Source organism: Syngnathoides biaculeatus, chromosome 5 (genome assembly GCF_019802595.1).
Source record: "Syngnathoides biaculeatus isolate LvHL_M chromosome 5, ASM1980259v1, whole genome shotgun sequence".
Classification (NCBI taxonomy): Eukaryota; Metazoa; Chordata; class Actinopteri; order Syngnathiformes; family Syngnathidae; genus Syngnathoides; species Syngnathoides biaculeatus.
Genome location: NC_084644.1, coordinates 10,224,476 through 10,245,378, shown reverse-complemented (window position 1 = coordinate 10,245,378; position 20,903 = coordinate 10,224,476). Strand labels below are relative to the sequence as shown.

General features: G+C 41.5%; 1 protein-coding gene across 7 annotated transcripts in view; it reads right to left on the bottom strand.

Annotated features, from left to right (window-relative positions):
- The window catches only part of mef2d (myocyte enhancer factor 2d), a 112,304-nt gene that overhangs the window by 12,860 nt on the left and 78,541 nt on the right, over positions 1-20,903 (bottom strand). For 4 of the 7 annotated variants that reach the window (XM_061819505.1, XM_061819504.1, XM_061819507.1 and 1 more), the window contains 5 exons: positions 20,282-20,419; positions 20,020-20,157; positions 11,342-11,579; positions 8,579-8,632; positions 4,281-4,465 (listed from right to left, as the gene is read on the bottom strand). In XM_061819505.1, coding sequence (XP_061675489.1) covers positions 4,281-4,465; positions 8,579-8,632; positions 11,342-11,579; positions 20,020-20,157; positions 20,282-20,419 — 753 coding nt within the window. The remainder of the gene's footprint in view (positions 1-4,280; positions 4,466-8,578; positions 8,633-11,341; positions 11,580-20,019; positions 20,158-20,281; positions 20,420-20,903) is intronic. The other 3 variants (XM_061819509.1, XM_061819511.1, XM_061819510.1) reach the window with 2 other exon arrangements.

Here is a 20,903-nt window from a genome sequence, read left to right as displayed (position 1 = left end):
AGCACGGGCGTGCAAAGATGTCTCGCTCATCACGTTGCCAAGGTAACGCAGGCGTCTTGGTCATTTGCCGTGGTGAGAAGTGCGAGGCATGCCATGCATATGTCTGTGTGTGTGTGTGTGTGTGTATACACGCTCCCGCCATTAGGTCCACTTCTTATAGGATTAACATACAAAATATAGTAATTTGGCAACCAGAACACAACTGTCCTGTCTGGTCCTGTCCAATTTCCAACTGAGCGTGTCCCTTCCTGTAACACTGCCTGGATCTTGACCATGTCCTGCATTATATTTGCAACTAATGGCCTCCCTTTCTCATAGAATGTACCATTGCCTGGCTCACTACTTCTGTCCTGTTCAATCTGGTTCCCTTCTTACACTCCAGGGCGGAGAACTTTCTGGATGGTGCTGTCCTGTATTGTACTGTCCTTTTTGGTACTTACAGTATCAAATCCCTTCGTCACAGCGTTTAACATTGACTGGCTCACAACTTCTGTCCTGTCCTAAGTGCTACTGCCACATCACTTCCTGTTGTTGTAGCCAAGTAGGACGGTCGTTATTCCGTATCAAGGTCCAGAAAGTGAGCCACATCGCCCGGGGCGCTCCACAGGTGTTCCACCGTCAGCGTGGTCGGTTTTTGAGCACATTTGAAGAGATGACGTGTATCGGGGGGGGCAACGTCGCACAATGGGTATTTATCAACGACATTGTTGTCGAGTCGATGCTGACAGTTGTTGGGCTTGTGACACCAGCCAGAACGGAGTTGCGATAGCGTCGATCTCACGGTCCGCGGGAGTGTTTTTCCAGATTCGGCTACTGGAGGTGGGTAGCCGCCCGACATGATGTTGGGTTTGTAGTTGGCAATCCTGTCGGCTACGGCGGTTCGATGCATCGTCGAGAGGCCACGCCTGTAGTCTTCTCCATCGACGGACGGCTGATGAGTGTACTGCTCGATATCTGGCTATCTATAGCTGCTGCTCCACATCACTTCCTCCCAGGATGCAGCACTAGGTCGCTAGCTTCTATGTTCATGTCCTGTTAAATTTCCTACTTGTTGTCTCCCTTCCTTAAAGGGTGATCACTGCCTGGCTCAAAGCAACTGTCCTGTCATATTTGCTACTCATCACGTCCCTTCCTCACACGGTGGAACACTCTTTGACTTGCATTTACTATCCTGTCTGATCACGTCTGCTACTCAGCACTTCCACCATCTAATTGGCACTTCCTGGCCAAGGGCTACTGTCCTGTCCAGTTTTCTACTTGTCACATCCCTTACTCACAGGGTGTAGTACTCCCTGTCTCTTTTTCCAGTCCTGTACCTTCCTTTTTCCATTTCTGGTATCCCATTCTCATTGGGAAAAACACTAACTAAGACTAACTCCCTGTCCTCCTTTGTACCTGAACTATACCTTCCTTTCAGGGTGTCACTTAGCTGAGCTCAATGTGACTGTCCTGTCCTATTTGTAACGATCGGCGTAGTCTCCTACTTGTGACTGGTTGACTACCTACCTTTACTGAGTGTAACACTAGATTTTTCCCTTATACTGTCCTGTCCTATCCAGTTTTCTAGTTGTCGCATCACTTGCTCACAGGGTGTAGTACTGCCCGTTTCTTTTTCCAATCCTGTACCCTCTTTTTTCTATATGTGGTATCCTATTCTCATTGGGAAAAACACCAACTTCTTCTGCCCTGCCCTCCTTTGTACTTGAGGAATTCCTTCCTTTCAGGGTGTCACTTAGCTGAGCTCGATGTTACTGTCCTGTCCTATTTGTAACGAGCGGCGTCCTCTCCTACTTGTGACTGGTTGGCTACCTACCTTCACTGAGTGTAACACTGGATTTTTCCCTTATACTGTCCTGTCTTATCCTGTTCGCTACTTCGCTACATCCCTCCCCCAAAAGGCACAACAGTGTCTGGTTTACTTCTACTATCCTGTCCTACTTTATTAGCTACTTGTGAACCCGTGCAGCAGCTGAATGAACATCAAACACACGTGCACATGCTGGGCATAGCAGAGAGGGTCGCCTGGTCATTAGTTTTATACAAATACAAAAAAAAAAAATCAATTGAAATCAGCCTCATTTTTTTTGTTGTTGTCCCGAATTAAAAATAAATCAATCTATCAATCAATTTCAATCAAGCGACCAGCCGGCTATGTGCCTCCTCATGACGATTTAAGATTGGGCCGTGACGGGCCTGTGCACATGCATGCACGGTGCGTTCACACAACAACGGGACATGAAACACGCCTCCCAAAATGTTTGGGGAGCTTCTATTCACCTCGCTGACCAGGTCCAGCTCTTCGTCTGTCTGCACGCCGGGAGGAAACACACAAGGTGACCGGTCAAGTCAAACATGCTGCACATGATTGACATTTTTTTTTTTTTAAACAAAACGTGTAGAGATGTGATGGGAAATTGAATTTGTCAGCACTTAAAAGTTTCATTTCAGCATAGCTAACAGAGAGGAGCAACATGGGTCTAATTGTTAACAAATTAAGACTAATCTCACTGAGAGATCCCTTTTTAATCTTACTGAGATGCTTTTTCCTTGAAAAGACATCAGTGTTTTCTTTGAAAACACTTGTGTGTGGAACGTTGAGTTCTTTCATTTAATAAAAGAAAAATTCCTTTAAAACACTAGTGACTGTCCAGGAGTTAAATAATGTACCTCAAGATCTATTTTCCAGGTTTTCCAATACCTTGTGCAGATTTACACATTCATAGATTTATGGGGGAAACCTATGGAAGTAGATTAGTGCCACCGGGATTTGAATTTGAAATGTAAAAGTGATGGCATTTTCATTAGTTTTATTTCAGTGTAACTTTTCAATGTTATCATTTCAATTGGCTCCAATTCGCTTTCTAAAATTCACCGTCTGTGCCACCACGCAGGGTTACTTCAGGTCAGAACTGAACAGCCAGCCAATCCAGTAACGCTTTCTTAGTATGTCACGTCACGTGACTGAGAAAGCGTAACTGCGATTGGCTGGCTGCTCTGCCTGGTGGCGCAGACGGTGAATTTTAGACAGCGAATTGCAGCAACTAGCGAAAATGTGAACACTTTCAAATTCAAATTCTGTTTTCTGTAGCATTTCAAATTCCAATCGTATTTAACTTTACATTTCAAATTCAAATCGTGGCGGCACTAATCTACTTCCATAGAACCGAGCCTTCATCACTGCTAAAAAAATGCTTATCTAGGTCCCAAGGAACTACGTTGTAGTGAGCTAAGGAGCTTCATTTTGACAAAAGTAGATTTTTTTTTTGGTCATTTTTAAGGAATTAGAAGCCTTTCTTGTTGCGTGTCAACTATTTGCACATTTTTGCTATTCGAGGGAAGGCTGGGTCTTTATTCTTGGCGAACAGTAGAAAAATACCATGATTCAACAGTCATTCACATTTGAAAAATGTACGGGTGTGGTCAGTCATGCTCGCAGAAAAAGTTGCGGGTGTGATTTGGGGTGGACTCTCAAGACCTTAAAATAATTTACTGGATTAATACAACATAACTGTAAATTAAACATAAATTAAAAGAAATACATTACTAAAATAGAAAACTAAAATTTCAAAACTCAGAAACGATCATTTCCAATTTCAACTGACATTAGTAGAACATGATATAAAACGCCGTCACACTGCCTTGCGATCGACGCAATGAGCACCCCTGGTGTAACTGAATTTCCTTTGCCATGGCTCATGATATTGATGACTTTCGATGTAAATGCGCTGTCAGTACGTGAAGCAGCTCCGAACATACGCTTTCGGCCTAACTTCTGAACATGCTCAGTACGGTTAACTTTCACTTCCTGTTTCCGGGTGAATACTGATTGTTTTGGAGCAGCTTGTTTAGTAAAAGATGTTTTTTAAATAAACACGTAAATTAATGTCAAGACTACACAAAATAAGCGACGTCTGTCAATATCTATTCTTTCTAAATGTGACAAATTTTACGCGCGCTTTTCATGCTCGACTGTGCAGATTTGCGAGCAGGGAGGCGCGTTCGCGCTCGTCAAATGTGAGTGACTGATTCAAAAACGTTCACTAAAATCTGAAACACAACAGACCAACACTAAAAATGACCATAGCTAATGGTGAACACCTCTTCCGTCTCAAGTATAAATGGGTTTGAATCGTAAACTGTTAAAAATAAAAACTGACATGGTCTCTATCTCTTGGCTGGGTCTGGATCGTATCCCCCCCACCCTTACCCCAGTAAAAGGGGGTTCAGTGTACAGTAATAGTCAATCTTATTCAACGTCACGCAATTTTCTCGTCACTCACTAGCTGCATGAGGTTCTTGCTGCCATGTGAGGTGATAACACGGAGGTCTGGCTTGCGGGCGCTGACCATCTGAGGACTGGCAGGAGGCGGAGACTTGGCCGGCACCACCTTCACCAGGTTGCCGTTGTTGCCATTGGAGACGGAGAGCAGGCCCGGCGAGGCCCGGGCGCTGATGTAACCGTTAGCTACAGATGCACAGGGAGAGGAACGTAAGTGAAACTATATCATAGTAATAACAAAACAAAAAAAAGTCTTGTAATATCATAAGTATAAACTAAGTGACAATTTATATAACAATAATAAACCGATATGGCGGTTTGGTTGTCACAGTTAAAAATAGAAGGAAGACCTTGAAAGTAGTCTGAAGACATTTTTTAAAAAGTCAGGCATGTGGGGGCGGGGGGTTCGTGGTCATCTGGTCTTCAAGGGGACCACACAAACACGCACACACATGCGGGTGTGCCTAAGATAGCCAAAAGAGGTTCTCCATGACGCCACTTCCTGTTGACAGCGATGACATGTGACTCTGCTTCATGTCAATCACACATATGCGCGCACACACACACACACACACACACACACACACACGAAGTCTGCACTCCACGTGAGTATTGTTACGTGTTTTTGTGCATGTGGAGAGTCCACGGGGTGGCGATGTGGGGACTCTGGACCGAGGAATGCGAGGAATGGCGTCTGACGTCAATGTGGATGTTCCCAAAGACCCAGGAACACAACAGCTGAGAGCCGCACACACGCGCACACACACATATCACATATCCGGCATGAGCGAGACGGAACACATGGGAAAGAAAAGAAATGGTGAAAAGGAGGATGGGTATGGTGATGGTCGTCCAGGAGAAGCATTAGCAGACCGCAAGAAGCTTCCGGATGGAAGGATGGATGGAGTCACCTGAGCTGTAATTTGATTGGATGACGTTTTGGGTTTCAACACGTGATGGAGATGAAGACGACACCCAAGAAGACCCCACACAACTCCAACGTTATAAACACCCAGAATTATAATGAAACCAAAAGTCAAATATTACATAGATACACTCTGAAGAAAATAAGATTAAACATAAACATACCATAATTCCCGGCCCGCACCTGGTTATAAGCCTCGGTACACAGAAAGAGTTTAACGCTAACGCTAATGTACATTTATAATGTACAAAATAAACAGCGCCTATACAATATACGCTACTAATATACTATTTCTATTTTGGCATCCTGGTACCAACAAACTATGTTAAAGTAAGTTGAGCACGGTTCTACAAAAGTGGTACTTTGCTGCGATCTTGTAGAATTTTCAATTTTCAACCTTAAATTCCAAATTGAAAGACTGAAACTACTGAGATATATTGCAGATATAAAATGGAGCAAATATATAGTTTTAATTGAATGCAAATTACATTTTCCAAGTGGCTCTGAATTGGAAAATTTATACTTAAATCTTAAACTCCATCCATCCATTTTCTTTTGCCGCTTATCCTCACGAGAGTCACGGGGAGTGCTGCAGCCTACCCCAGCTGTCAACGGGCAGGAGGCGGGGTACACCCTGAACTGGTTGCCAGCCAATCGCAGGGCACAAACAGCCGCGCTCACAATCACACCTCGGGTAAATCTTAAAATCACTTTTTAAAATTAAAATTAAAACAACAACAAACAAATTAAATCATACACAATATTGTAGATCTTATTACAATGAAAAAAAAATGACCAAATGACATAAAAATAAACTTTGTAACTGATTATAATGCCATCTATATCCCCTTACAAGACATTACGGGTAACACACTCATGTACCAAATTAGATAATAATAATAATATTAATAATAATAATAATATACAGTAAAATCCGAGAATGTAAAAAAATGAGCTTATTATGCATTCATCATGAGAAAAAGTGCTTGTAAAGAAATATCATGTGGATGAGTCACTTTTATTTCCGTCACAGCTCAGAAAAAGAAGCCAAATAACACCCCAAAAAGTAAAAATGGACTTTGGCTGTCCTTAAAGGGCCACTGTCATCAAATGCATGATTTTTAGTATGTTATTAATGAAAAAAACGGCAGCCGACATGGACCCATGCGTTTTTTTTCCCACCACAAAACATGATTTTGACGTAAATGGCTTTTTGTAACTCCCGCCATGAAAATCCTCCTGAGGGATTTGTTTTCGAGAAGAAGCAAGAAGTGACATACATGGCAGGACCGCCCGAGTGGACTTATTTGTTTCTATTAGTTTTACCTCCGGGAAGGAAGCTCGTTCGGCTTGTTGCATTGCTGGACATTGCCTGAACACTCTGGAGGATGGATTTACCCTTCATAAGTTTGCAAGAGAACCGGTTCGTCGTGAAAAATGGATTGCACGGGTGCAAAGGACGAGAGCTTTGTGGGTTCCGAAAGACAGGTAGGTGTGTATACAGCTATTGAAAAATATAATAGTTTGGGGCGGACCACGTAATCCGTCTCTTATAATGTAACAAAAGATTCGTGTAGGCTCGCTAGCGAAGGCTGCTGCATCGTGTCTTGCGGATGAGCACGGCTTCAGCCAGGCTGGCTCATACATACTCTCTGGCAGTCTGTCGCCGCCGCATCCGCCGGTCACGGCTTCGGCCGGGGTGGCTCATCTTTGGCGCCGAGGTGGCTTATCACGGTGCCGAGCCGGGCCGCTTTACGATGTTGTCATCGCTCGCGACTGAGTACGCTACAAACTGTCATACTGTCGGGGAGTTTGTTGTTGGTTAGAAGTGATCCGCATATCATCTAAATATGGCTCAAAAAAATTTGGTAATATTGAACGGTTGTGAGATGTTCTCTTCTTCGAAAAGGGGCGTGTTTTCAATGACGAATGTCCGGGGTGACGTCACGGACAGTAAATGCAGCCAATATGGCGACCACTTGGATGTCGAATGAGACTTCTGCAACTTTGCGCATGGATGACGTGCTCTGCGCTCATATTTATTTTTTCGTGTCGACATCGAAGTGAATAATGTTATATGTATTTTTCATTTCACTATTTCAGAATGTTTATCGGGATGACACTTGACCTTTAAATTTGAACAATAAAATGGTATTTACCAGTCGATAAACTCAAGACTAGACAAAAAATAGCCAGCATAGCGCCCAGAAGATTAAAAAAAAAAAGAAGAAAGAAAATATGAAGCGATCTGTTACTGCTGGCTCTATATGTGGCGCTAATGGGCTTTAAGGGGGAAGCTCTGGCCAGCGTCAAAGTCACCTCTGAGGAGCTCTCGCTGCCAAGATCGGCGACGCTGGGGAGGGGGCAATTGCGGAGAGAGAGGAGATTAGGGGCAACAGCTGAGAGGGGCCCCGAGAGATTGTGTTTGTGTGTGTGTGTGGGGGGGGGGGGGGGGGCAGGGGGGGGCCTAATAGAAAACAAGACGGGCGCTTCTTGTTATATTTTTCGCAGCTGTCGCAGGTATGTTTGCTCTCCGCTGCTTCACGCAAAAAAGCCCCGACGGACACGTCGGCGCTACGTCGACTTGCCAGCTGAATCCTTTTCTGTATCGACTCGATCACACTGCAGGATTTTAGCCAATTTGATATCGCAGGCGATTCCTCATATTTTTGTTGGGAACGACAAAACGGTGACATAACGCGTCCCCGTGTTTCGTCTACCGTGTTTGATTTTTTTTTTTTTTTTTGCGTGTAGTGTGACATATCAATGACAACTCTCCAACTCAATAACATTTTTCATCAAAACATGAACAAATGCAACGAATCTGAAATGCTCAGAACGTGCGACAACACAGATCATCGTGTGGTCTTAAAAAAGAATCAACACGTCCAAGCAATAAACTGTTTACTAACACTTTAAAAGATGATTTTCTTTGATTCGATATCCCAAAATCCTGATTCAAACCCCGTCTGTAGCTTCCCTGTCACATTCTGTCCTCTGGGCTGTGACCCTCAGCTGTCACCTGTCACCAGTATGCCTGTGTGTGTGTGTGTGTGTGTGTGGGGGGGGGGGGGGTGATGGGGGGGGGGCTATTGCCACAGAAAAATATGCAAAATAATCTTCTGTCTGTTTCTTTGTTTGTGAACCGCTACAATCATTTGACGACAAGCAGCATGAATTTTTCGTACATGCGTGTGTGTGTGTGGTCACATTGAAGACAAGATAATCACACACTCCCCGTTTGCCCCCCCCCCCCTTTTCAAAAGTTTCTTCAGTCGACATTTAAGGGCTTCCTTCTATTTGTAACCGTGACAACCAAGCCACCACGTTTCCCTTATGAACTCGTTGTTGTTATTGTGTGTCATTGCACTTACGGACTGGACTCGGGCACGCTCCGTTAGAGTTTCCAAGATCACCGAGTAGGGCCCCTGCAGATGAGGACACAAAACCCGAGTTTAACACACCCAAAGTCCTTCATAATGGTTTTAAGTACCGTCATTTCCGGCCTATAAGCCGCGAATTTTTTTTTTTTCACACGCTTTCAAGCCTGCGGTTTATGCGGTGATGTGGCTAATTTGTGCATTGTACACTCAAGCAGAAAAAGTAAGAGGGAGAGTGGTGGAATATATGTGCCGAGGAAGTGACTTTTACCCATCCGGACCTGTTAGCGCGACGCCAGCCTATTACTGCCACGTGTCAGTGATTTTTACCAGTATGTTTTTTTCTAACTGACTGTTAGTGCGGTGCTAGGGTTAGCGTTAGCACGGTGCTAGTGTTAGCACGGCGGTGCTACCGTTAGCGCTGTGTCGCTAGCATTAGCGTTAGCATTAGCGCGGTGGCGCTCGCGTTAAACTCTCTGTGTACTGTCTTTCTTTGTAAATATCGTGGGTTTCAACGTGGGCACTTGCAGCTTTTACACAGTTGTATGTACCAAATGGTATTTCCTTTACAAATGTACTGGGTGGCACTTGAGCTGAAAAGGTAAGAGTGAGACCGGTGGAATATATGTGCCAAGGAACTGACTTTTACCGGTGTGACGGTCTGAGCGCTCCCCTGTGCTGAAAAGTCTCCTTATGATGAATGTGCATGAGTTACTAACAGGGGAACTCTGGGTACGTAGCAGACGCTTACTGTTCCCCTTCGTTTACATAGAGGGAGCTAACATACGTTATAACTTAACGCGAACCCTAACCTTAAAACAAAATTTGATAAAAAGATATACACATATATGTACGTTCACTCTGTTCATCTCTCTGAGACGTCCATAGCGAACATGAACACTCGGCGACAAGTTCGCATTGATGGGGAGGCACGGATGGGGATGTTTCAGAATAGCCGGAAGTTTACAAAATATACATGCATGCGCATTAAAATACCTGCATGCGCATTACTTACAAAGAGGCTTTGCTGCGCTAGCGTTAGCGTGGTGGCGCTAGTGTTACCGCAGCGGTGCTAGCATTAGCGTGGCGCCACGAGCATTAAACTCTCTGTGTACAGTCTTTCTTTGTAAATATCTCGTGTTTCAGTGTGGGTTTCAAAGTGGGCACAGTTGCGGCGTGTGTATGTACCAAATGGTATTTCCTTAACACATATACTGGGTGAGGTTTATAACCAGGCGCCCTCTGTAGGCCGGGAATTACGGTAGTCCACTTTAATCTTTCAAGCAGCAGCAGTCCTCGGTTGAATGTGCGAGATCCCCATTCGGAACCTCGTGGAAATTTGGTTACATTGGTTTTCATTCCAAGGCTTGTCCCTCTGTTCCAAAGTTCATTAAGCAGATGAAAATATTAGGACTAGCTATCAGTATTGTACAGTTAATTCCTCAAAGGTGAGCATTAATATCTTTGCACAAGCATAATTTCCACATCTGATGGTGTACCTAATAAAGTGGCAGCTAACTGTGAAATGTGCTGCGTGTTTGAGGAGGTCGTGTTAAAGTAAAACATAATAAAAGACGAAGGGGGAGTAAACAAATATGTTTCGGGAGGTAGAAGTCGTTTGTCTCGCAAAGAGGAGCTGTCAATCAAAGCGTGTGGGCGTCACTTCACAGACGCTTGTTGTTTTTGAAGAGGCTTTTGTTTTGGCGTTCCTTCGCTTGATGATGTTTTCCAGACGTGCGAACCTCATCAGTCAGCAGCGAGTATCAAAAGACGTTTCTGCCGGCTTGTGCGCGTGTGTGTCTGGAAGTTGCAAAAGTTAAAATTGAAGCAGCAAAGAACGGGCCCTCGCAGCCCCGCCACACGGAGTACTCCGTACTTGTATATCGAGTTTGACGGAAATCAAGTCACGTAATTTTGGATGTAGGAGGGAGCTACGAATACCAACAAAAACTTCACAATTTGTCGATTGTAAATGGTACAAATTGGGCAAAATTTGGATGTCTTAGTCTTTAAACAGCTAGAAACAGAGAAAATTATTCAAAATTGGTTGCGTTAAGCAAAATTGTTTGACTTTTAAGCATGGCTTCTTGAGAGGTTTTTGTCGGTCAATTCCTGATGCATTTTCTAAGCCGCTTATCCTCACAAGGGTTATGGGGAGTGCTGGAGCCTATCCCAGCTGTCAACGGGCAGGCGCCAGGGTACCCCCTGAATTGGTTGCCAGCCAATCGCAGGGCACATGGAGACAAACAGCCGCACTCCCAATCACACCTTGGGGTAATTTAGAGTGTCCAATTAATGTTGCGTTTTTTGGGATGTGGGGGGAAAACCAGAATGCCCAGAGAAAATCCACACAGGCACGGGGAGAACATGCAAACTAAACACAGGCGTGTCCGGGATTGAACCCGGGAGCTCAGAACTGTGAGGCTAACGCTTTACCAGCTGATCCACCGTGCCGCCCACGATAGATATTCTGACAAAATTGAATGTTCTTCAGTCAAGGTGGCTTCTGGGCCTGAAATGTTTTTAAACTTAAAAACTTAAAATGGGTGTTTCAAACCAAAATGGCCGACTTCCAGTATATTTTAGGGCGTGGCTTTTTCAGACAGTTTGTTTTTGTGTGTACGCCTACTCATTGTAGAAATTGCTGTTGGATTTCATGTTGCTAAGAGACTTTGGAGGCTAAATGTTCTCCAAAATTTCTCCGAGCGCAAACATTTTTGCCACTGCCGTCCTGAAAAACTCTTCGGCGTCCAATACCTGCGCTGGCAGGCCGCTGGGGCAGTCCCGGCGAGACGCTGTTCCTCTGCAGGGCCGACTGCTGCGGCGAAAGCAGTCGGGGATCTGACAGGGCGGCGTTGACGAAGGAGGTGGTGGTGACCAGGGTGCCGCCCGGGTTGTTGCTGAACTGCAGTGTGGTTGGCTGCGGCGGTGGGGCGCTCTGATTGGATACCGGCACGGTAACGGGCATGGAAAAGGTGGGCTGCGGGACGGCGGCCTGGTAGGGCGAGACAGAGAGGGAAGGCAAATTTATAAAAAGGAGGGGGGGGGGTCATGTTTACACTGCCAATCATCAGAGTAAAAGGAGAGGTGACCAAATTAGCTTAGTTAGCTTAGCATCAGCAAAGCAAACAAGCCTGAAGGTGGAAAACATCCATCCATCCATACATCAATTTTTTAACACGTATCCTCATCAGGGTCGTCGGCCGGCTGGAGCTGATCCCAGCTACCTTCGGGCAAGAGGCGGGGTACACCCTGAACTGGTCGCCAGCCAATCGCAGGGCACATAGAAAGAAACGAACCATTCGCACTAGCATTCACACCTACGGTCAATTTAGAGTCTTCAATTAACCTACCATGCATGGTTTGGGGATGTGGGAGGAAACCGGAGTGCCCCGAGAAAACCCAGGCAAGGAAAACAGGTCAACTCCAAGGTGGAAAAACAAGACAAAACAAAAACCTCAGCCTGAATGATGTCATCTACTAGCTCCTCCCCCCGTTAATAATGTCCCATTCCACTGCCTATGCTGTACCCCTTTGCTAAAGGGGAATCACCCGGCTAACGTTATATAATTTACACTAATCACAACGCTAATGCTATACTGAATGTCTTCTCCTATCATTACATATCTACCAAAGATAACCTAACTCGTTAGTGCTACAGCCCAACACTTACACGGACTGCTAAAGCTACATCCCATCGCCAATGCAACTGCTAACGCTACATCCTACGGTGTTGATAGATTGCATCATTAATGTCAAATCCCACCGCTAATGATACATTCCACTGCGAACCATGGATAGCAATGTTCACGTGATACGACCCTGCTAACAGTGCTAGATCGCTAACCTAACAGTAGAGTACCCGACTAATGCTACATAAGTGGTAATGCTACTTCTCACAATTTACGCTATAAAATTTCCGGAATTATAATGTCACTACCAAAGCTAACCTAACACTTGACCACTATTGCTAGCTCCTACTGCTCCACTGCATCTCAACATTAACAGTGGATTAAAACACTTGTGCTACATTTCAGTTCTACACGCTAAAAGCTAATGCTGTTTCCAACCACTTGGATCCCACTATTAACAGTGGATCGCAGCACAAATGCTACATTCAAAGCAAATGTTACACTTGAACGTACCATCCCACCGTTAACAATGAATTAACACAGCTAACGCCTTGTGACTGAAACCGCTTCATTGCACACCTTCCACTTAAATGGATATTTATGCTAGGAAATGGCCACCCCACTGCTAATCGCTAATGGTACTTCACACTACCAACATACAGTATACACCGGATACCGCTGTTAACAGTGGATTTCGCAGCAAATGCTAAATTCCATCGCTATAGCTACATGCTCCAGCTACTGCTAAACCCCAGCACTTACGCTGCAACTAAATCCTAAAGCTAATGCTATATCCAAACCCGTGTGGCATCTCACCGTGAAACAGCTATGACATTGCTAATGCTATATGCTAAAATCAGATGACAACAGTCACAAAATAAAAAATGATAACCTTGGAACATTTTACACATTCAAAATGGTACAAAACTATTACCGAGTGTGTACGATACATACTCGAACCCACGCACCCACGCGCGGAGTGACATTTTGCTTTCAAGTGTTTGACTCAACTGTCAAGTCCATACAGTGGACTAAAATGTATGTCAAGGACCTTTTCAGGTCTTTGCGCAAGGTGACCCACTTCTCAGTGAAAGCAGGACTTCTATATAAAGAATGTGGGGCAGAGCACCCGAGTTCTGCGCTCCGTGCTCAGCTCGTACAGCCCGGGACCCACTTTGACGAGGGAAATACTTTTTAATATATATATACATATATATATATATATATATATATATATATTTTTTTTTTTACATGTCGCTGGAACATGTAAAAGGTACTGATAAGGAACATGTGGGTTTGATATGGTAACTTTTTATTGTCAATCTTCAATCTAGGATGACATTAATACCAAATGTTTGGTTTTTTTTGTGAGTTGTGCCCTTGCTCATCTCCTTCTTTCTTGTGGTTCTTTGTGTTTATATTTAAAAAGAACAGTTCTTAACCCCCCCCCCCCGATGTTTGTTTTGGTTTTGCAACAGGAACCATGTTTTGTTTGTTCAACTAATTGTTTAAATGTATGCAAAAATGCAAATGACATTTAATTTCAGTTTGTATTTTTGTTTGAAATGAAAAGGACATTTTGAATATTGGAATATTACAGGAGTTAAACAGACCTTTGACTTTCTAAAGTTTTTCCTCTTTTAGGGTTTGTGTTCTACTACCCTTAGTTTATAACGCAACATCAGAATCAGGATCAGAATCCAAATAGCTTTTGGTAGAAGTGGTGCCTTGTCTGGTTTCCCTGTTTCGTGAGATATGCCCTCGCGATGATGTTTTTGTCTTAAGATAGCAAATTTCTTTCGGCTTATCCCGTTAAGGGTCGCCACAGCGTCACATCTCAGATGAACAGTTTTTACGCCGGATACCATTTTTGTCTTAAGATATGAGCGTAAATTTGAGATACGGCTGCACTTCAAACTCCCACCACTAGATGGTGCCTACTAACTTCACAACATCAAGCCTTTATCAATTCACATTGATTTCCTTGCAGCGGAAGGACAATATCAGTTAGCGGGGTTAATTAATATCTATACTTGTTCGCCAAACGGGAACAGAACCCACAGAAGAATAAAAAAAAAAAACAATAACGACATGCATTATGTACATTCCCATTTTTTACAGTCATACATTACAATACTGAATGTGATTTTTCTTAGGTAAATACACATTGAAAAGCTAATTTTTGTTTTTTTTGGGGGGTGAAGGGGAGCATATTAATTGTAATTGAAATTTCCATTTTATAAGGGAAAGATGATTTGACACACTGGTGTTTTTAACCCATTCATGGGCAGGGTGGCAATTTTTTGCCTTATTGAGATAAAAATCTGCTAACAGGCCACAATCAAGGAAATAACACTTCTTTTTCATTTATGGTTACGTTATATGATAACTTTACTAATTTATAAACTCGTCCAAAAAATGGGACACTGCCTGTGAGTGGGTACTTGGTTTTTCTTATAAGATCATCCCAAAATCCAGAATCAGATTGCAACACTTCAATATTTTGATATACTGAAGGATATAATGCGTGAAAATCATGATGTCCCAAAAATGGGACGCTGCCCACAAATGGGTTTCAAATATGAGCATGGCCAAAGAACGGATAAAACTTGTATCTCAAGTCACCACTGCATATTTTAGCATTAAGCTAGCCGACTTTCATTAGAGGAAATTATTCATTTTTGTTGACGACGTTGGTATTTAAAATGTTTGATTATCTTGTGTCGGTTTGACAGTAAACTTTGAATAGAGTAAAAAAAAAAAAATACACAACTTGAAGCAAACATGCTTGGCCTCTTTTCTTGTCCTCAAGGTGATGTTATATATTCTTGACAGTGGGACTACTAAAAGTGTGTTTTAAAAAGACGGGTCTAACGCAGCAATTTTGCACAACCTCTGTACAAGAGACATTTTTTAATTATGTGTTGAAATATGTGTCATTTGGTAGTAAATATATATATATATATATATATATATATATATATATATATATAATATATATATATATATATATATATATATATATATATATAGTTAAAAGTATGCAAGTGATAGTCTCAGTCTCAGGTGTAAGACCGTAAAAGCACTCAGGGTGACCGTGCGTGTTCCCCGCTGACCAATCACGCGGCGGGCAGTTAGCGAGCTCGTAAAAGTGAATGGCGCTCGTTAAGGTGACATAAATGGCCTGATTGAATACGAGGGGAAAAGACATCAATTGTGGCGAGAGGTGAACCCGGAGCCAGACGCGGAGCCGGTTCACGACAGGAGTACCGTGTCCAGTAGTGAACGTTGCCATGGCGACTCCACGCCAGCTCTATATAGCATCACCTTTTCACAGTAGAAAGGCATGAACCTCGGGTATTAAATTGAGTTATTGCAGGTAAAAAGTGTTTTCCTGTTATGCGGTTGCCATGACGACTCTCATGACAGCTCAGGGTGTCGTTAACGCTTCTCTCGAACGCCAAGTGATTATTTTTATAGCACACATGACAATTGGCCTTTTTAGGATATTCTATATTATGTATGATTTACAACATATCTACTAATTATCAGTTTACTATAAATATTTATTATTAATTAATTTGTATTTTGCCACATTATTTATTATTTTGCTATTATCTCTATATTGTAAACACTTTATAATTTACTTAGTACATATTATGTACAATTTTAAACTGTATTACCTATTTATTAATTATAATATTGTTACTTTTATTTTAAATACATTGAAAATTAAATGGAATTTAAATATAATATTAGTGTGAATCCAGCATTATTTAAAAATATACTTTGTATTATATATTATTTAAATTCATGACATATTTAAATTAAATGTGTCATATATTTTTAGTTTATTCCTTTTATTAATTTTAAATATTAATTAAATTAAATATTGATATATTTTTAAACAAATGTTTTATCATATATGTGTGTGTATATATATATATATATATATATATATATATATATTATATATATATATATATATATTTAAAATGATAAGCTACTGTAAATGTTTTAATTACAACAATGTACTTTTTCTTTTAGTTTTGATGTGTTAAAAGTGAAAAAAACTACAGCAGTTACTGTAAGTTTTTCTTTCAAAAATGTATTTTACATATTTTTAAAAACTTTAAATTTTAAACTTGAAAGTGAGTGCTCATATTTTTGCATCATTTCATCAGTTTTAATTCCTGAAAATATAAAACTATGTATTTTATTGGAAATTATATTCAGAGTTGTTTTTTTTAAATAATCTATTGGTAATTGGCCTGAAAAGGACTGAAAAGAAATGACGCTTTCCTTGTGACGCTCGCTAGCGCAGGCATACACGCAGACACGTTCTCGTGACACTTTAGTGGGAAATTGTTCAAAAAAGAAATGAACTGCACTCATAAAGACACTTTGTTATGGCAACATGAGCTCCGTGCACATGCCCAAAAAAATGTGGCGACACACTCCACAAACATGGCTGACATGCAGCACCCCAAAAAAAATGGACCAAAAAAAAAAGATTAATACTTTTGACATCAAAAGCTAAATTAAGTTAAAAAAATTGAACTAATCCTTAGTTTTTTTGTGGGAAAGCCTTCTAAATTCCCATGAGAACTAACTGTGAGCTGATAACTGCTAAAGATAGTAGAAAATCATAATAGTGCGGTGGAATCTAGAAAAACATGTATTTATTGTTGCTCTGTGCTTCCTGTTTTTCTCTTAACGACTGCTCACTGAACTGAGGTCTCTCCTGATGTCACAAACTCATTTTGCATTTATCTTGTTCATTTTTCATTAAATCACTTCTTGATTTATGGCACAATAACTACCAAAATAATTTTACATGCAGTGTAAATTTATTTTTTACCATTTATTAATAATTTGATAAAACTATTATTGAAAATACACAAACTTAATCTGCATTTTATTTTGAATGCAATCGAATTTAATTGAATTATAAATTACTAAAATATATTCATGGTAAAAAAATAATTTTATATAATAAAATAAAAATGTGAAAATTGTACATATAGGTTTAACATTTATTTATTCAATTAACTAATCAAATACAATCAGTAAAATAAACACATAAATGTCAAAGGTATATTTTAAATATTTTACACACAGATTTGAACACAAATGAAATATTTAAAAATAAAAGTAAATGTAACAAATACCTTTTATAATTAACTTAATTATCATATATTAATTTGAACAATTATTGATAATTACTTTATCTATGACCAAATAACTAATTGAGTTAAAAAAAGATTTCATTGATTATTATATTGTTCATTTTGAATTTTGTCTCGAACAAATTAATATAAATACATGATTTTTTTTTAATTAACCAATCTGGATGCAAAAAGTAACCCCCAAAAAAATGAATTGAATTATTGCAACAATTATTTTGGGACTCTTGATGACGCACATGTACACTCTGCTTTATCGGCACATCTTTATCGGCTTTTGAGGTTCCCCTGGAATTGGCAAGTGCTGTATTACCTTCGGTCTGGTTGGCCTCCATTGGGGAGGGTCTTCGTCTCACACACACACACCATTAGCATTAGCTGATGTGCTGGTGAGTATGAAAAGCCGTTTGAGCATTTACTCGATGTCCTTGACGTCCACCTTAAGGTCTGTTTACTAGTACGACCTTTGCTCTCACTAGCAAGACAATTCAGCACGCTGGTCGAACAACTCTCGAGCAAAATACTGCTGTTCCACTACATTTCTGCACGCTAGGAGTTTAACTTTGGCGTATTCGTAGGACAGCTGCTTGTTACTAATGGGGCACAATTGTGCACTAGTTGACATCTGCTTGCCACTAGTGCTACTAGTGAAGCACTCTCGCTGACCATTAAAATTTCACATAACTACTACTAAAAGTGGCATGGAAATGAAAACCACAACAATAAATATGTAAAAGAAACAATTTTACATACAGCACACGTTTGTTTTTTGATTGAATTATATTTAAAATGACAGTTAATATTTATTTTATTTTTGAATGCAATTTTATTGACATGAATTATAACCAATTCAATATATATATATATAATCCAATAAATAAATGGGCTGTATTATTCAAATAAATAATTAATAATTAATAAGTGGGCATTTTGGGGCTACTAGTAGGGTCGGGAAGGCTATTAAGTGCGTGCTTACATGTACTAGTGGCAGTGCTCACTGATAACCTAGCGCCCAGTTTTGCTTCACCAGTAATCATGTCATGTCGCACTAGTATGCCAAAGTTGACCTATTAGTGAGAACAGCTGGATATCCATGTACTAGTGTGCACATTGTCCGCACTAGTGAGATGATTCAGCGCACTCGTAGAATGACTATAAAACATTTTTTTCCACGACTGTGTGACATTTAGCCACATGAGTAGGAGAACTTTGGAATACTAGCACGATGACTACATGTTACTACTGAGGCAAAATTACTAGTGGGCATTTTGATGCTACTACTGGGGTCTAGAAGGCTACCAGTGTGTGACTCATGCTAGTTAGACCTAATCGTGTGACGAGTGAAGCACAGTAAGATTTAGTATGCTTGAATTGCATACTAGTAGGTCAAAGTGACACTAGTAGTGGAAATAAAAGTTATTAATAAGAAAGTAATTCTACTAGTGAAGTGAATTGTCGAACTAGTGAAGAAGATACTAGTACACGCGTTTTAAGATGTATATTAAGGATATTGAATAAATGCTCAAACAAAACAGCTGTCCATAAATCAACAAAGTTTGACAATTTAGTGCATGTGACTCTTACTGCCAATGTTTTTCTTTCCACTACTGCATGAAAACTTTGGCATACAAGTAGGGCAACTATGTTACTAGTTAGGCAATTTTACAATTGGGCATTTTAGAGCTAATCCTGAGGTCCTTGAGGCAACTAGTGCACCCTTGATAACCAGCTTAAGTTCGATGTACGAACGCTCCTTGTCCTCACTAACAAGCTAGTACCATAATTTCCAGCCTATAAACCACGACTTTTTTCACACGCTTTCAACCCTGCGGTTTATGCGGTGACGCGGCTAATTTGTGCATTTTTTTCTAACGGCCGCAAGGGGGCACTCGTGCGGAAAAGGTAAGAGTGAGACCGGTGGAATATATGTGCCGAAGAAGTGACTTTTACCGGTCTGGCCCTGTTAGCGCTAGCGTATTACTGCTTTGTCTCAGAGATTTTTACCTGTGATTTTTCCCAGTATGTTTTTTTTCAACCGGCCCTGTTAGCGCGGTGCTAGCGTTAGCATTAGCACGGCGGAGCTAGCATTAGCGCGGTGGCGCTAGCATTAAACTCTCTGTGGACTTCTTTGTAAATATCTCGTGTTTGAATGTAGGTTTCAACGTTAGCACTTGCGGCTTTTACAGAGTTGTGGCGTATGTATGTACCAAATGGTATTTCCTTTACAAATGTGCCGGGTGAGGCTTATAACCAGGTGCGCTCTGTAGGCCGGGAATTACGGTAGGTTTTTTTTTTTGTTTTTGCAAATAACGATTCCATAAAGGGGCCCTGTTTGTCGTACTATTGCGGTGAATTGCTTTATTGATGAGGATGAACTAGTATTATTAGTACGTGGACTTCCAAGGTGGAGCTCAAGGATACGGAATAAATACTCAAAACGGCTTTCCACAGGTGGGGGTTACGTGGTCGAGGAAGAGGAGGAGGCGTGAGGATGGTGAACGCGAGTGCTCTGTGAGTAAAAGGCAGCCGCCGCCGTCAGCAGCCCGAGGTCGCCAAAGAGGAGGAGGGAGGGGTCAAAAAGGGGGAGGTGACACAGAGGAGGCGTGGCGGTACTCACTGACAGCCTATAGTTGCGCATCATTTTATCAAACTCCTCGTCAATTTTTTTGTACTTCTCCTCAGTGCGCGGCGTGAGCGAGAAGGGCTCCTCGGGGTCCGGGCTCTCAGAGTCCCGGTGCTCTTTCTTGTTCAGAGCCTTTGTAGCCCAAATAGAAGAAGATAGGAAGAAGAGGTGGATAGAAGAGGAGGAGGAGGAGGAGGAGGAGGAAGAGGAGGGGGAGAGGGGTTAGAGACGGTGACACAGGTGCGAGGGTACTCACGCCGTAGCGCTTGAAGAGGGAGTCCAGGTCTTCCGTCTTGCTGCGGTACTTGTCGTCGTTTAGTGGGCTTTGGTCGATGGAGTCATCGCCGTCAGGCTCGGGGCTGTTGCAGCCGTTAAAGCCTTTCTTTCGCAATGTCTGAGGGGGGGCACATTTGCATACATACACACACACGTCTCATTAAAAGAAGTAAAAAAAAAAAATGTTGTTTTTTTTTAAATTGACACGTGTCGCGTGATGAGCCAACACCTAGTACACCAGCGGTGTCATACATACATATGTAGTCGCACAGCAGGACCTTTGCTGGACCACTAAAATCATACCATACTTAATATAAAACTCTTTAACAATGTTTTTCCTTTGGCTTCACTGCAAAACAATACAAGTCCATTAACGATTATTTTAAAAACAACCTCGTACTTTTTAAAAGATTTTTGCTTCGGTTTGTCGTGTACTTGTGTGCACTTACCGATCACGGTAATTTTATTTTAAGGCAGATACGGTGAAGAAAATAAGTATTTGAACACTTGAGAAAACCAATGTTAATATTTGGTACAGAAGCCTTTGCTTTTGCTGTTTGCAATTACAGAGGTCAAACGTTTCCTGTAGTTGTTCACCAGGT